General features: G+C 36.3%; 1 protein-coding gene across 7 annotated transcripts in view; it reads right to left on the bottom strand.

The window, feature by feature from the left end:
- Window positions 1-18,609, bottom strand: part of DMXL1 (Dmx like 1) — a 92,261-nt gene that overhangs the window by 49,915 nt on the left and 23,737 nt on the right. For 6 of the 7 annotated variants that reach the window (XM_074856558.1, XM_074856560.1, XM_074856552.1 and 3 more), the window contains 11 exons: window positions 17,431-17,509; window positions 16,691-16,820; window positions 14,340-14,406; window positions 11,205-11,380; window positions 9,549-9,738; window positions 6,835-7,003; window positions 3,239-3,451; window positions 2,276-2,529; window positions 1,492-2,176; window positions 844-965; window positions 178-267 (listed from right to left, as the gene is read on the bottom strand). In XM_074856558.1, the coding sequence (XP_074712659.1) occupies window positions 178-267; window positions 844-965; window positions 1,492-2,176; window positions 2,276-2,529; window positions 3,239-3,451; window positions 6,835-7,003; window positions 9,549-9,738; window positions 11,205-11,380; window positions 14,340-14,406; window positions 16,691-16,820; window positions 17,431-17,509 (2,175 nt within the window). The remainder of the gene's footprint in view (window positions 1-177; window positions 268-843; window positions 966-1,491; window positions 2,177-2,275; window positions 2,530-3,238; window positions 3,452-6,834; window positions 7,004-9,548; window positions 9,739-11,204; window positions 11,381-14,339; window positions 14,407-16,690; window positions 16,821-17,430; window positions 17,510-18,609) is intronic. The other variant, XM_074856554.1, reaches the window with a different exon arrangement.

Raw genomic sequence — 18,609 nt, 5'->3', positions numbered from 1 at the left:
TACTATGAAACCAAAAGCAAGTTTATGTCAGGATCAGTCTTTAAATACCTCATCTTCACCTGATGAACTACAGATACAGCCTTTATTATTTACCTGAACTACAGATAGAGCCTTTATTATTAACACTTTTAAAATAAGCTAAATATGGTATAAATTGAGTACAGAAAAAGATCTTACAAGTTCTGTGATAGAATCCAGTTCAATGATACATCCTGGACGAGCTGTAGATTGCTGACTTATGATGTTAAAAACTTCACCAACATATTTCTGTTTAAAAAGAGTCAGGGGAACGGTCTTGTTAACTCAGATTTGGGCATTTCTGTGGCACAGTCTGCTATGCAGGTGCAACATCCCTAAGCAAATGCTAACTAAAGCATTAAATATACACTGGTTGCAACACACCAAGAACACAGGTAAAATTCCCAGTTTTATCAAGAGCCATATTTTTTTCAGTGGCTGAAAGGTGATGAGAACATCTGGAAAGCCTCACATTCAACAGCTTACTGTCCTTTCCCCAAGCTGCACTGTCATCTCAACCTTTCCTTAGAACAGACAATGCACATACACAGTTTTCTGCTCTGTTATTACTCCTTGTAGCGCAAGTGTTTCAGAGGTACTTCCCAACGAAATATTGACCTGCCTCAATATGCAGCATTTGAGGTTAAATGGAATACAGTATGTCTAGAATGCTAAAAAGCTCTACCATGTCTGTTTTAACAAGCAGAGCTAAACTACCATAATCTGTGAAATCCTCAGCAACCAGCTTAGTTACCAACAAGTCTGAAACTACTGCTACTGAATGAAGTTCCAACCTCCAAAAACTTGAGACATCTTTTCACTTACAGAAATTTCTGGATTGGAGAGCTCACACAAAAGTTTCTTAGCATCTATTACAGCTTGATATAATCTCAGATGTTGTCCATCACTAGCCACAAAGCAGGCACTTGGAGAATTACAGTATGCACCTGAAAAATAAGAATTCAAGAAGTGCTCAAATTTTCAAACACCAACTTGCTCCCCTTTTTTTTGCAAGAGGCAATTTTGAAATTATGAAAACAATACAGCGTAAGAAAAATTCTCTCTTGTTAATTTCTGTTCAGAAGCAAGAACTACAAGGTTTAATGCTGTGCTCAGCAACCAAATCAAAGTATATGAAAGGAATTGAAAATCCCATTTGCAAAGCAGAGCAAAATCTACCTCTGCTTTTGAGTGTTCAACATGTTCTGAAGTATGCACTAGCATCTAAGAACTTTACTGCATTAGCTCCTAAATTATCAAATACATAAAAGAAGGCAGAAGAACACAGTAATTCTTCACACAGGAATAAACAATTTCCAAGTATCAGCAGCTTGGAAATCTGTCAAATAGAGGACCCGCGTTTAACAATTTTTCCAATGCATTCAAGTATATCTATATTATCTATTTAGTAGCATTATTAGGTTTTATTACTTCTATTCTAGAACACTTCACAAATCAGGAAATGAAACTCACCAAGGCAATAGCTGGGTATAAGTGTTGGCAGCCATGCAACATTAGAAAAAGCTGAAACATGGAGAGAATTGATCCGAGCAAGTTCAGAAACTCCACCAGAAAAGGACAAAGGCCCAACAGGGTCAACTCTCCAAAGAATAAGTTCACTGTAAACTGCATTGGGATCCTGGGATGTTACATTTGCATTGCCTCTACTCTGAAGTCTTACTGGTGACTCCTGATACTTTACAGAATCATTTGCCTGTTTTTCATTTTCCACATCTGGTGAAATTAGAGCATTGTGATGTGAGGTTGTAAGCAACAGTGGTAATACTGAGTGGCAAGCCAAGTCATTAAGATGAAAACGGTGACCACAATATCGGGATTTATGTGAAATACTGAGTACAGTCGAAAAAGCAGATTCCTCAGCAAAACTCACTAGCCACTGGTTCAATGACCCATCTGCATGTTTGGAAATCATCATAACATTAGGTGTGAAGATACTTAGTTTTAAACTGTTGGTTGATTTACTGTGTCCAGAAGAGATAAGCATAGATGAAGATCGTGTAAGGCCAGAAGGCTTTTGTTTGCCTTGCTGAATAGCTAAATCAACATTTTTGGTACAAGCATACATCACTATACTTCTGCAAAGAGAGTTTGCATCACCCGTCGGAAACGCAACAGGAATTCTTGACACAAATGACACCTGGGATTTTAAGAAAGGGAGAAAGAACAAGTATTACAGTTATTTTCTCGTTGTACTTCCCACTGAATAACAAAGCATAATCCAGAAAAAATAAAGTACCTGCACCTGGCGAAACATGCCAGGCTGGTATTCATCTAGCCAGTCCACATGCCATACCAGCAGTGAACCATCCATAGGATGTATACTGAATAGCATGTCAGCATTTTTACTCCATTCAGAAAGTAGTACTTCAATTTCATGATCAATAATGGCAGAAGATAAAGGAACAAGGCTTGAATTTGAAGTTGTTTTCTCATCACCCAGTTCCTTCTTTTCTTGGTTTCCTTTTTGTTCATCTCCATTTTCATCAACTTCTAGAACACACACAGATACATATATTATATTCAAAAGCAGAAGTATAGCAATCAGTGTTATTCAGGCATTGGAGAACCTTTCAGGCATCTTTATAAGCCACTCATGTAAGCACAAATTTAAAATAATGAAAATTTTAACCAGAAATCCTCTAGTCGACCTCAGGCAATGACTAACAAACCAAAATAGTTTATATTGCACCTTAATTTGAAATACTTTTGTTTTTCCCCATTCTATATAAATTTTTGCAATCATAGGCAAAACAAAAGCAATCATGTCCAAACCACATATATTTAAATTAATTGCCTGTATTGTTATGGAATAAAGCTATTTAAGTTAGGTGTACATTAATATTAAAAAAAAGAAAGTTAATTCTAAGGTTGCACCTGCTTCCTTAAAAATGCTATAACAACAGACTTCCATGCAAAGGTCTCAAGGTCAGCATAAGTAAATAATACAGTTTTTAGCATAATTAACTCAAAACCTCTGGAACAACCAGAGAAACAAATTAATAATCTCTAGACACAGATTTTTAAAAGTCACTTATGTACTTCCAGCATAAGTGAACGAAATGCATAGAAATGCTACTGTAATCTGTCTGTATCCTTACATGTCAAGTTGCCGCCTCTTACTTCACATGAAAGAACATTACAAATTACTTTGTAAAATGAACCTGTAAAATAGACCATTTGTCTCTGATAAGACTTTTACCTTCTTCTGATCTGTCATCCACTTGATTAGATTCCTCAGTGTTAGTCTCAGGAGAATGATGTTCAAAATTCTTTTTAAGTTGTTGCAAAAATACTTCCATGGATAAGGTAAAATGAAGTTCTTTATTGTTGAGCCAGTGAACGACAAAAGGTCCACTTTTTTCTTCATTTTCACCAAGACTCAGAGATGTGATAGAAGGGAGTAGAGGAATATCTACCAAAAGAAGATTTTGCCATTTTTGAAAACCCAGTAGTTCAGTCAAAAAATAATTTTATGTATTTTTTTTAAGCAGAAACTCTGTCATGAAAAAAATACACTAAGAGCATTGCCATTTGCCATTCCTTTCACCAACATCATCTACTTTCAGTATTAAATTGCTTGACTGCTACCACAAGAGATGTTCCACAGGGAGGCTCTTTGGTATGCTTACATTAGGATTATGGTATGGCCCTGCACTGTTACATCTTCATGATGTAACACTGCCCATACAGGTTAATTTACCTTGTCTTTTGCTACTACAGCTCAGTATGAACCAAATAATTTAAGCATAATTTCCCAACTTTAGTCCACAATGGAGGCTGCACTAGGTATACACCGTAATCAAAGACCACCTATAACAGGGCTTAGACTCGCAAAAACTAGAACAGTGACCAGATGATGTTCTGCGTAACACCATCACATAAAGCCTGGATTTCTGATTTCTATAGGTTCCATTATTTTTTTGCCCTGCCCCATGATGCTACTTGGTGCCCCACGTGGCTGTGAAAAAGAAAGCAGTAAGCACAAAGTAAGTGACAGAAGCAAGTATCAGACTGCTTCAGAGTAACATAATCTAAATTAAGTGTGGCTAAAAAGCAGCTAGGTGATTTACTGCAATTTCCTCAAATGAGCCATACCACAACATGTTAAAAGCTCAACCAAACCTGCATTTAATTCCCACCTAGAAGTCTCCGTACATATTTTCATCTCCTTCTGCTCCCTACTTATGCAGCATTACTTAAATTCCATGCCCTGGGAGACGAAATACTTTCCACCTCAATTCTTGGGTTTTTTTTTTTCAAAGCCAGTGATAGCTTTCAATTGCTTAAGCCTTCAGTCTAGCTTAAGACAATGATAACTTCGAGCACACAGACAGAAGCAAGGACCACCCAAACTACTAGTAATTTTGTTGTGGGGAGGGGACACAGCAGGGGAAGGAGGCAAGAGGAGTACAGAGTATGTAAGAAATACAGTCTTTCTTCCTAAAAAGGATGATTAATGATGGTCTCAAAAATATCTTAATACATCTGGCAAAAACAGAACTTGTAGGGAAGAATTCTATTAACCTCTCTTTGGAAGATGAAGCTACGGTAAACGTGAGTAAGAAGGTGAACTAGAAAGATGACTTTCAGATTAGATTATAAATCTACGTACTTTGAGTATATATCAAAAGATCACTGAAGAAATCACTTTTTTTCCCATTCTCCTACCTCAAACCTACCAACTTCTAACTGATGTTCAGCTCTGGACAAAATCCTTAGTGAATTTTTATTTGCTTCATAAATCACATTCACTCTTTACAGAAAACTGATGACTTTAGATTCAATAACTTTTTCTGGATTTGCTTAGAGATAATTTTGTCCTACCAACCACTGTTTATTCCTTTCACTGAACACCACACAGGCTGAATACCAGTTTAAGTAACACTCTAGTATAAAAGAGGTCTCAAGGATTTGTTGCTGTAAGAAAATGAGAACACAAATACAATAAAAATTAGGAAAATATTTATTCTTATATATGACAGCATTCTTCTTCAAGAAGTGAAGTGAATGAGAGATAAAGTTACTTTGGCCTTAGTTTTTATTAAGTACTCTGAATGTTGTAATAACGGCAAATTTTCAAGTGAGAGATCATAAACCAATTTGGTTTAAATTAAATTAATCAAAATACAATTAGGTTTTCAGATTAAATTTCATTTCAAAAGAGCAAACTAAAAGGACTACTTAGAGAATCTGGTTAGACTGATGCACTTAAGGACTTGACTGCGAGGGAGAGCAGATATTTCATCAAATTAAGATTTAAGACATGAAAGTTACTTTGAACAGAGGTTCTGCATTGAAGAACAACCCGTTAACCTCCAATCTACTGAGTTAAAGACCAAGTGATCCAAAAGACAGTATCAAGATAGATAATATTAATACAGATAACATAGAAGTTATACAAGATTAAAAAGGCCAAAGTGTTAGACACCCTGGAAAATCTTTTACCATTCTTTTCCAAAATTATTTTTATTCCTATTCTGTGAGTTTGCTGTTGGGCACATTTATATTGCAAAGACTATTGAAGCAAAGTTAAAAGTTCACTTAGTTACTACATGTAAATGAAGAAAGAAAGAAGTGGATCAAGAGTAGATAGAAAAGACAGTGAAAGATATGTGCTAGCCACATGAAAATACTAGCTAGCTCCTTATGCATTTTGAAGATGCACAAAAGCATAAAGGAGAACTACAAATCTCCAAGGTGAAATTTTCCTTTATGGCATTGGGTAGTAACATATGTAATGACTGGAGATGTTTCCTGTAGAAATAGGATAGCATTGATGGTACAGCACAGAACTGCAAGAAGTTTCCCTTTGGTAGGCTGGATGTGATTCTTGTCATATCTGTTAAAAGAAACATGTACCAATACTAAAAAAGGTGAAGACTAACTCTAATCTTACAGGAGAGAGCACTTAGAGCTTGCTTAGCCCAAGCAATAGTAATGGAAACCTACAGTTCTTTACAATCATACCAAAGACTGTACCCCCACAAATATGAACTAATCAGGAATGCCTTTAGGTCAAAACTGGCCTTTCAAACAAGGGTCAGTAGGAACAAAAAACTAATTTGAAAATACTATTTATAAGACAGAGATTAATTAGTTTAAGAAAAGGATTACATAATATGTTTGTTCATTAAGTCTAGATACAGGAAATCACAACACAGCAGTAAAACCTTAATGAACAGCCATTCAATATTGCATTTTTATTCAGTTTTTCAATGACCACACATGCACTTCATTTCCAGCATACACAAACAATTATGAAGACAGAAATATTTAGCAACTACAGGGGATTTTCCTTAATGCCTATCAACTTATTGCTTAGAGTGCAAGGCAATATTAAAGTTTATGGAACACAAGATGAAGGCATGTTTTGCTTGGTTCAGAGACAGAAGTACAGGAATGTGTGGCTACTTCAGACACTTACTGTCACGAACTGATTTTAAGAGGCTTGGAAAGTTTTGATTTATCAGTGTGCTCCCAATATCATACACAATTCCCAGTAAATTTGTAACTCCAATTACAAATATTCAGCCTTCTGAACCTCAGACCACTGTGAATCTCAGTTAAAAGATGACTAAAAAAGAAGGACAGGATTACTGTAGAGGAAATTTATTCAAACCGTTTCATTACTGTAGGAGAAGGTTCTTTCATGCATTAAATGAAACCAACATGCTAGTAATTTTGCATGATCATGTAAATACTGAACAAATACATCTGTGACAGTTAAGCTTACACAGACAACACAGATCTAAAATTGTAGCTCACCCTGTAGCAAGGCTTCACCACACTTCTTACCTGTGGCTGGGTTGATACTGGCAGCAATATGGAAGTGACAAAGTGCATTTGCATGAGGAGGAATGTTCTTATGAACTTCATGGGGATCTTGCTGATGTGGAGCATAACCAGTATGTGCTACAACAGCACCTGTCCTTCTCCTTGCTCGTCGAAAGTGCTTCAGGTTTAACTGCACAAAGAATAAGGTTGTCATTTTAATTCGTTTCAAAAATAAAAAGCCGATTTCATCTGTAAGTGGTTTTCTAGATACTAGTGAATGAAATTTTTCAGTTTAAAAGTTACTTTAAAGTGTCCATGGCATTTCTTTCAAAAGTTACACTGTTCAGGTTGTGCCTGCAGTAGAGATATCAGTGTCTTCAGATTCATTTATGACGGCCTATACAGTACCTTGACACAGTAACTGCTTCATATTCCAGTGTGCAGACAATGTTCATACACTTTTTATACTTAAACAAAAAATACTATTGTTTCATAAACATACACCATGCTTATTCAAGATTCTGAACAAAGCAGCAAATCTGAGTTTCAATTCAGAGACTGAAAAACTGGATCAGTACTTTGCATCTGACTAGATCAGTACTTCCACTCCCATCATAAGGGCCCAATGAGTTTTAAGGTCTTCCTCCCTTTATGCAAATATGTTTCCAAGGAAAAATAGTATTCCATTTTTAAGACTGAGTATGCCAGTATTAAAAAGTCTCACTCCACATACGGCACAGTTCAAGCCCATTGTGCTATTGTTATCTATACAGGGACCAAAAGGTACAAGAAGGTACACAATTTGTATTAAGGATGGTGTCACACTCTTGGCATTCCTTTTCACTTGCTATCCTTTGCATCTTACCACAGCATGCTCATGTAAAATAAGTTTTTTCTCAATTTTTACATAATTGTTATTTCTGATCTCTAATGTTGCCTCTTATTTTCAACACAGAACTGTCTCCAACTTCATTTCCCCTCCCCACTTCGAATATTTTTTCTTTACTGTGTTGTGTCTTTCAACCTTATTTTTAATCTATGTCCCATGTGCTAAAAAAGCACCATGACCATGCTAAATAAATCACTCCATTAAGATAAAAGCACAATGCCCACATACTCTCTACATAGTTTTGTAGACCACTAATGCTTCACCTTCCCCCTGCTTCCCATCAGTTAGAAAACTCTATCCAATAACGGTCATTTGCCTTAGAGATACAGCTTACGTGCAGTCTGCTCTACTTCAGGACTACAGCAGTAAAGCAACACAGGCTATCTTTCTTCCCTCCATGTTATCACTGTTTTTCCAGTTGCAAAAGCCAGGGAACATCCCACAACTTCAGAGGTAAAAACCATACATTTTAAGGCAATACCATTAATGGGTTGCACGCAACCTATATACAGTACGTGCTCCATACTGTTCCTAGATGTGTTGGGTTTGTGAGTGTGCCACAGGTTTTAGTAGTGGGGAGGGGGCCACAGTGACGGCCCCTGTGAGAAGCTTCTCGAAGCTGCCCTGGATCCAAGTTGGATCCACCTCTGCGCCAAGGCCAAGCCCATTAGCCATAGTGGCTGCACCTCTGCGGTAATGTATTTAAGAAGGGGAACCTGGAAGGAGGAGTTGGAGTTGTAAGGAAGAGTTGTGAAGGAGACACCTCTGCAAAGACCAAGATCAGTGGAAGAAAGGAGGAGGTGGGGGAAGAGGCACACCAGAGCAGAGACTGCCCTGCAGCCCGTGGTGAGAGAGCAGGCTGTCTCCCTGCAGCCCATGGAGGTCACTGGTGGAGCAGATGCCCACCTGCAGCTTGTGGAGGACCCCACGCCAGAGTAGGTGGCTGTGCCCGAAGAAGGCCGGGACTCTAAGGGAAGGCCGCGCTGGTGTAGTTCATCACTGGGAGAACTGCAACACACAGGAAGGACCCACACTGGAACCGTTTGTGAAGACCTGCAGCCCACTGGAGGGACTTGCGTAAGAGAAAGTTTGTGGAGGACTGCCTCCTGTGAGAGGGACACCACACTGGAGCAGGGGAAGAGTGTGAGGAGTTTCCCCCTGAGGAGGAAAGAGTGGCAGAAAACAACAGGTGATGAACTGACTGCAGCTCCCATTCCCTGCCCCCACACTGCTGGCAGGGAGGAGGTAGAGAAATGCGGAACAAAGCTGAGCCTGGGAAGAAGGGAGGGGTGGGGGGAATGTGCTTTTAAAATGTGGTTATACTTCTCACTGTTCTACTCTGTTAAGTAGTGTTGGTGGTGTTTGAATTAAATTGATGTTCTTTTTCTTCCCCTAGTGAGTCTGTCTTTGCCTGTGACCACAATAAGTGAGTCATCTCTCCCTGTTCTTGTCTTGATCCCAAAGCCTTTTGTTTTATTTTCTCCTTCCCATTCCTGAGGGGGAAGAAGTGAGCAGTTGCATGGTGCTCAGTTGCCCTCTGGCTCAAACCATCACGCTAGCCCTTTGACTAAGATACTGCAAAGCACCCTGCTTCTGTCACCAGGGCAAAACAGTAATAGTAATGTAAGAACAGTGTGTCTTCTAATGTGAAAGCTCAGTAGGACAGTTGTCGGCTTAGCCTTCCTAAGGAACATTTAATGTAAATTCACTCTTTTATACCATTTTATGTGCATCTATGTTATAAACATTTCAGCTTATGATACATGTTCAAGTTACTCATTACAATCCTGTCTAAAATTATGTGTGTGTGTACATGTGTTTATTCTCACTGTTCAATTTTTCTTACCTCTAAAGCATTTTGCACTTTTTCCTTACTTGAAGCGTTTCTCTTGAAGCTATTTGTGAAGTTCACTGCTTCGCTCCAATTCTGGTATCCTCCACCGTACAACAGACTGTCATTGGGTAACAAAGTCTCTGCCCAGAGACGACAAACATTATCCTTACAGCAAGTCAGGAGTACATTGCAGACAGCACCACTAATGAAAGAAAATGTAAGGTGTGAAGAAGCTGCTTGCTATCACACAGCATCAAAATAAAGCAAGTTTTCCATTATCAATTTTCAGAATTGCACCAAGTAACTTAAAGATACAAAGGAAAGAAAAACTCAGGAATACATTCTTAGGAAAACAAATTTTGTATGAAAGGCTTTTATATCTATTCAAGTATCTGAACATAAAATTACCTCAAACTTCATTACACAATTGTGCATGACCAAATCATGGATTTCAGTTTTCAGAATTAGTCACAACTGGAATAGAAAAATTTATGGTTTTCTTTTTAAAGTCCTTCACATAAAAAGCTAATCATATTCTGGATACCTGTACTCAATTCCCCAGGTCTTACTGCTATATAGCACTTACAAAATTATATATCCAAAACAGAGAAACCAAGATAACACCAGGAACACAACGGCCAACTTATAACAACAAACTTTTCTTAATTACCATTTTTCCAAATGCAATTTGTGTTACATATATATCCAAATAACCCAATTAACCTAAACTAGACACTGAAAGAAACTATGGAGATCATCAGTTTTCCAGTTCATATAAATTCACAATTTAGTTGTAGTTAAGACTCGAAAGCTATATGGATCATCTGACTGGACTGTCTAGCAGCAAACTCCTTTAGGCATCATGAAGTTGGTGGATTTCCAAAACTGATTTAAGGACTACTGTAATGGCTTTGTGAAGAGTCTTCTACTTAAAGGTTGGTAAAAAAGAAAGCATAAACTTGTTCAAACACACAAAGGTATGCAGAATTCAAATGATTACTATTTGGAATAACATGGCAAGAAGAAGGTTGCAGGGCATAAAATTGCTAAAACTACTTCAGTTTGAGATAGCAATTACTGGTGAAAACTAGGAACAGGTCATTTAGGAATCATCAGAACACACCCCCCAAAAAAAATCAAACCCAAAATATCAATTTCATATTATTATTTTAATTCAATTCAATTTCCAGATATTGTTTCTGACAGGTCTAGTTTTGTAATACATAGATAAATAAATCAAAAGACACAAAAAAATCTGAATGTTTGAAAAAGATGACAAAGTGACAGGACTTCTGAATTGCTCTGATTCCATTTAGACAGGAAGACAGGAACAAGCTGGGATCAAATGCTTGAATGGTCATTTAAGACAGTGCAATCAAAAAGATGCAAAGAGAGGCAATTTTGCAAGAGCTGGTTTTATATTTAATCCAATCTCTAACACAGCCTGTGGGACTCCCCTTCTATCTTCCCAGGTAAAAGGATGCTTACCATCCTCTCAAGAGTGTGAAAAATTATACAAACACACACAATACATGAAGTGTGCAAACTCAATTATTAATTGAAGCAAGATGTACAACTTGTGTGGCTGCTGACTGTGCAGCTCGGAAGACTGTACAGTTTGGGGTATTTTCAGCAATTTACAAACCTCAGGTTATTAGAACTACTGACCGTGGCATGAATTTACTGGTCTTCCTCCATGAAAACGCATTTACTGATCGAGGATGAGCCAAATAAACAAATGAATAATCAACTTCTTTTGCTTGTTTTTCTGTACTTGCACCAGGTGGCGTTATGGCTGATCGCCAACTGTCTGTACTATACCACACTTTCACAAGACAATCATCCTGGGGAAAGAAAAAAGTGAGAGTAAATAAGACTCCCTGGCATAAGAAGATGATGAACTTCAAGTACTTCTGGGTATGTCTCCTCGGTTTTTGTTTTTCTTGTAAGTAAAATACTTTTCTGATGATAGCAAGTCAGTTCAGTAAATAGAACTTCAAAACCTGATCTTGAAGAAAACATGGTAGCAGAGATTTTTTTTAATCTCTCTTGTCATTGCTAACTTGAATTTAATTTTTCTCCTTCTGATTAGCTGTCCATTTTTAATCACAAAAAATGCAAGCTGTACTGGCTTGAGCTGGTATTCAAATGTTAATACAACTAATTGTACTTTGACAGAACACCCTCAAAACCTACACACACAAATTTAAGTGTTAGGAATACAAACAAAGGTCAAAGACATCTCAAAAATCAAGCTCAGTACTGCTCAGCTTGCTTTTCTTAGATATGCACATACAGAAATTGAAAAAAACATGTTCCTAGTGTCCTTGTCCTTATGCCTTTAAGGACCAGATAAATTAATCTGGATCTAGATTCACAAGTTGTTGATCAACTATTAAATATGAATGGTACTGAACTATTGTATTATCTTTGGTATGCTTAACATGACCCTATTGGGGGAGGAGTGGCTTGTGTTTTGCTGAACAACATCTTCTCTCATAAAAAATTAAAGAAAGAAAGACGACACAGAAACAAAGATTAATTTTAAAGATTCTGCAGGCAGGTAATTAACTTAGTCATTTATGGTAAAAAAAACCATTATTAATTTTCCTACTTAGCAATTTTTCCTATGTATTCCTACTTATTTAGTCATTGTGCTTTACATGAGTTTATAATGTAAGATAAGACAACAAGACGTAAGACATTCCAGACAAAAACTCTGCAAGGATATTGCCCCTATAGAAGCTATTTGCAGATTAATTTATTTTTCCACAATTCAATCTTACGATAACATTGGAATTCATTAAAACTTGACTTCTAAAATAAGCATTAACTCCTACCCACCAAAAAAATATAGAGAAATACATACAGTACATATTGCCAACAATGACAAAACTTTTTTTTTTTTATAAAAGCTGTACTCAAACAATTTTTTAAGTAATAGTTATCATAAACATGACTGGAATAACTCTCCTTTCAGCCAGTAACTGGCTAAAGACATCACAGAATATATAGCAAGCAATATGACATCCCAAATAAGCAAAACGGGAATGGAGCATGAGAACTTGTTGCACTGCTATTATACAGAGTATAGTTTATCATCGAGAAAGTCTAGTATTTCACTTCACGTGTTGCAAACTAGCCAACTGAAATATAGTTTATCTAGAAAAAGGAATCTAGATTATTTTACAGATTTGTTACATCTTTGGCTCTTCCTTAAAGATAGCAAATGCCTTAAAAGTTCGTCTTCTAAGTAAGCATAACGATCTGAAATGGCAAGCTTTTCAGGAAAAAGCAAACACCTGTAACTAAGCAAAGTGTGTGTTACTCATTTGTTCTTGATGCATACAACTGAATCACAAAAATACGTGTGCTAACGATCTTTTAAAAGCAAGACTTATTTGCACACTGAACCATCCTTGAATCTTTGTGCTTCAAGCATGTATTAAGGGACATTATAATCCAAACAGGAACAACAAAGTTCCACATACCACTACTAAATCAAACACTGCTCCAACCAATCTGTGTACATACTAATTTTTCATTCATGCTTCTGAGAGAGTCTAGACCAAACTGTACAACTGTCTTTCAGAAATTCTTAAATCTGAAACTCATTCTGTCAGGTTAATACTCCTCTGGATTCTGTGACACTTATACCATGTTTTCACTAATCTCAGCAATTGCATTGTTGCAGCGAACCTTACGTACTAGCATTTTGTTTACTTTTTAATAATTCTGCAGTCTCTGCTACGTTCTTTAGTGGGTAGCACAAACTTGAGGCCTACTTGCATCTCTTAATCTATGTTAAAACTGCCTATACTCTTCAGTTTTCCATTTCTTTTTTAAAAACAGTGATCTGAAAACATTTTTTTTCCCCCCCGCAATCTATTTTGATAATTCCATAAATTCTCACAGGGTGAGAATTACCAGAACTTCTTCAACAATGTCAATGTCACTCTCCCCTCAAATAAAGATGACAATATTACTTCCAGAAAACAACTACTCATTTCACATCCTTTAACAAGTAATACAAATTCTCATATGGATTTGTCACAATTTTTCACTGCATCCTCTATATTATCTTGATTTTCTTCTGCTTTGACTTGTTAGGATATTATTCTCTTACCAACCTGAACAACAAGTTTTGTAATATAAAAGATTAGTTTGTTACTGCTTCAGGAAGTGAAAAGATCTGTGACATTTTGCTTCAATTTTTTTGCTTATTTTGCCACAGGGTTTCATTGCTTTTGCTGATAAACCACTCAATGCTGAGCACACAGACCTAATCTGTAAGATTGGCCACAAACACTGACATTAACTATGTCCAAATATATCTGTGGAAGGGAATGTGAATTCTTTTCTATGTACACAAATAGGCATACAGATACATTTACACAAAAAGATACCGAAAAGATATTTTTGATTAATGGTGTCATGACAATGGTGAAATACTGAATATATTTCCTCACTAAAAGATATCCAGCAGTGAGCTCATTCACAGATCTTCCCCATTATGTGAAACTCTTCTCTTTCTGATGTCTTATAATTTGGCACTGAGTAAAAATAGGTATTTTAAAATAGTAAGCAGTGCATATTTGTTGGGTTCTCCCCTGAACTACCGTTGTCCCAAATTCTTATTTACCAAAATGTAACGATGCATAGAGGGATTACTGGAAATACTATGCAAAAATACAAAAAATAAATTTTTCATTAAAATGCTTTCCAAGAAAAAAGAGCGTTTTGGTTTATCTGCTTTAACAGCTTATCTGAATTAGTACAAAAATGGAAAAAAAAAATGCTTACCTTTCCAGCAGTAGCAAAAAACTCTCCATCTGGTGAGAATTTCATTAAAGAAACTTGAGAAGCAGTTCTGTGAAATAAAGACAGTTAAAAATAGAAAGTAAGTTGTAAGAACTTTTTCAGAACTCTAAACAGTTTTTTCCCCTTGAACTCAAGGAAGTGATTTAATTCTTATGTGCAAGTATCCATTGTATTGTGTGATACAACTTAAGCTTTACCTCCTAGTCTTTCTGGACTTAATTAAATTTGGTGCAACACCTGGCTGTGGTCACACAGGAAACACAGAAAACCAAGAAGCTGTAGCTGAGTGCGCTACAATATCCAATATTCCAAAACACCATAAGAGAAAAACAGCTGCCTACAGACTAAACTGTATGCAGATATGCTCTACTTCCACTTCATAATCATTTGGATTTCAAATTGATTTCTGCTGCCTCATATTATCTTCCGACTTATCTGAAAAGTATTTCTCATATTTCCTATGGCTGTAACTCAAGAAAACAAAAAGGTGTAAAAATAATTATGTAGTTAAGTATCTGAAAGTAGTTTTAACATTAACAGTCACACAAGTAAAAGATGCCACACCAAAATAATCTAAACCTAAGTATGTGTTCGTTTTTGTTGTGTTTTACTTTCACTGGAAACACTAATAAATGAGCTGCTTTTAGAGGTTTTAAAGCACCAAGCTACTGCCAAAGTGAAGTGACAGGCTTATTAATGGCAACAAGAACATACAAGTGCAGCACAAGTACAGCGTCCACTTTCATCTTGAATTTATTAGACATGTATAACAAGTTCTAAGGCCTGACTTTCAGGAAGGATTAAGTTAGCTGTCAGGTCAACAAAGGCATGATGCATTTAGTGTATGCAGTTAACAACAGCAAGTCAATTACAAAAGTGGTGCATGAAAGGAAAGTCAATTTCCACCTAGGTTTAAGCAACATTCTCCTAGTAGGGTCAATACAAAGACATTTGGAAATGCCTCCTTCAGACATTAACAATTATTCTGGCAAAGGGTAGTACTGCAACATCACTATCTTGCAAACGTCTCTGTAAGAAAAACCTATTCTCAATCTAACCAAAGTACAAATGCCAGAAGACATTACAGGCATAACAAGTGAACCGACAAAGCAAGTTCTGTTGGTCGTTTCCAGGACATACCCATTCAAGTACATAACACTCAGCTCTCTCTCATCCACAAAGGAGTTTAGAAGAGAGAAACAGGTGGAGAGATATGAAGACTTCTGTAAGATTTATGATACAAATGCAAAACATATTATTCAAGGAACAAAGGAAAAGCAGTACCTGTACGATCTTGACTACTGTTACAACAACCCCAGATTCTAAAACCATACCCATGGCATTCTATCTACAAGCTGACTCCTCCTATTAGGCTGAGAAATAAGGGTCCAAAGATGTCTCAAACTGTGCAAGTCTTCAACTTCTTTTATTTAGAAAGTTCATCATATTCAAAGGAAAATTTTTCAGTTGTCATTTGGATGACCTCGGGATTTAAAATACATTCTTGATAAAAGTTAGAGAGTATAAAGACAAAGGAACAACTGAAGGATTAAAAAAGGATTTTCTTCAGGTACATCCAGGGAACTACCCAACCAATGCTAAGGGCTTCATAAAGAATAATTTCAGGTTGGTCCCCCCAGCCAGCCACTTCGGGAGACTTCTTTAAGAAGACTGCCATATGGTACACTACTCCCAAGTGAACAGTGCACTTGATGCATTGGAAAAGTCTTCCCACGTCAGGAAGGACCATGATTTAAATTGTCTAATAAACTGAAGTACTAAACTAAAACTCTTCTGAAGGTACTAATACACAAAGATTAAAATCAACCTGAATACAAGAGCAGCGTTCAGAGATGCAGTAAAACAAAATGCATCCATCTTTGCATGGCTTCCAAATATTCAGAATAAACACAGAGAAGTAAAAGGTGTATGAAAGGGGACAGACGTGTGAAAGGAAAGAAAGGTGCAGTATACTGAACACAGAAGGAAGTTTACTTTACTCAGTCCTGCAAGCACAATAATTTTCAAATATGCAGCTTTCACCTCACTTCTTGTACAAGGAATAAAGTCTACTGGGACAGTCTCAACTGCAGCCTTTCCTCAGTATTTTACTAGTGTTCAATATAACTGAAGAACTGCCTAAGAACATAAACTACCCTAAAATCAATTACAACTGTGGGAAGAAAGAAATGTCACATATTCAAGGGAAATGTGATCCAAGTTTATCACATATCAGTAATATTCAAATAACAGTATACAATAGCATTTCACTGATCTAAACTAAGTATTTCACCTAAAACATATGAATTAGCAAGGAAAAAGGTATTTCTTACTTGCATTGCCAGATACACCTCCATTCTCCAAGCCCAACATCTGTTCTTTCAGTGTCATTGTCAGAAGGGTTTTCCAAAGGAACATTGGACCAAAGCTGAAGACAACTGGAACCAGTTAAAAGGCGAGTGCCTAAGACAAATATTTATAACAATGTAACTACAAAATGGTTAGCAAAATACAGACTTCTATAGAGAGAGAAAAAAAACATTATGCAAAGCTGAAACTGCAGAACAAAACATGCCAGATATTATCTTAACACCTTTTCTATAGCAAAGTTACTATAATAGTAGTTTGCCTTTTACACATTCCTCTACATGGATATAGATTGGGTTGATCTTGCAAGAAGATACTCTTACGTATTTTAAAACATTTTGATTTGACCACCTACAGTTCAAACTGGGAAAATTAATCAAATTTTCAAAGTAGTTAGTCTCTAAAAGAAACACCTAGAGCTATTGTAGACATCCCTTTTTCATAATAAATACGATTTAAACCATGTTTTTAAACATTAGATGCTGCTGAGATTAGGATAATCAAGTAAAGACCACACAATGCATGTTGTATTTTGGTTTTCCTACAACAAGTGACAAAAGGTAGATTTCATTCCACTTTGGTGTTCTCTATCATGCTCGAACAAAACAAAAAAAATCTTTTCCTTGTCCCCAGAGAACAGCAAAATTTAAATAAAAAACCAGTTACAATATCAAATAGATAGGTGTTTCTTTCATTCTGTTCTTACCTGTGGGATCCCATGTTAGATTACATGCCATGGCTTCCAGTAAGATTTGAGCATTCTTCTGCCACTGATAATGTAATGTCTGAAATCAAGATTCACAAACATGAGCATGAAAATGCTTCCTTTCCCTTCCTTCCCCTTTTATAATAGAAATAGCACATATTCACTGCACTGTCAGCTTCTATGAAGGATGTGTTTAAAATAAATTACTGCTTATCTAATAAAAAATTGATTCATCCTGACAAACAAAATAGCTTTCCATTAATCTGACCATATAAACAGAAGTTTCTAACTTCTTATTTTAAAAATATAGATTGAAAAAAATTCAGTATTACATAAAATTGCCATCAGAATCTGAGATTTTTTTAAAAGGAAGTCTGATTTTATTTTCAAAAAAAAGAAAAGGTATATCAAAAATGAAATACACTAAATGCACCTGGTGCTTGATATCAGTACTATTGTTGAACTAAAGGATTTCAGTAAGGTCAAGATAACATATATGACACTTCCTCCTTTTTTTTTTCCAATACACTGCAGGACAGTCAACGATCTTCCAATTTTGCATTTCATTCACTGGAACAAGCTGAGGATTAAATTCACAAAATATTTATTTGGTCTCTTTTCAAAATAGGTTGCAAACTTGTGATGCTTTGAATTATAAGAGAGACTGAAATCATTACTGGATATAATATTATGAGCCAACAGGTTTTTTTCCTAATTCACAAAGACAGACATTTCTAAAGTAATCATCCTCCACTCCAAAAATATCAAACCAGTAGATATGAAATTAAACAACTAAATCTTTCAGGAGTTTTGCAGAAAACAGTAAGTAGCACCTGCATAAGGATCTAAATGACATTTCTGAAGTTGCTGGTTTTGGGTTTGGTTTGTTGTTTTTTTTTTTAAATCCTGAACATTCCAGTAAATGGAAGACAGAGACAATCTTACAACCACCTAAATATGCTGGAAATTATTGCACAGAGGTTAACTGCAATAATGAAGTAACAGAGTATTTCTTCAATTATAAATATCTGAAAGCAAATTATGGGTGGAGAGTGCTTCCTCTATTGCTTAAAGTTACTACACTAACTTCAAAGTTTCAAGTTAAGCGTACTGCTTACCAGTATAGAAAAATATTCAGGACAGATTCAACAGCTCCAATTATCAGAAGAGCGCAGTACT

Source organism: Strix uralensis, chromosome Z (genome assembly GCF_047716275.1).
Source record: "Strix uralensis isolate ZFMK-TIS-50842 chromosome Z, bStrUra1, whole genome shotgun sequence".
NCBI lineage: Eukaryota > Metazoa > Chordata > Aves > Strigiformes > Strigidae > Strix > Strix uralensis.
Note: the sequence above shows the minus strand (reverse complement) of the source record. Positions and strands in the feature narration are given on the sequence as shown.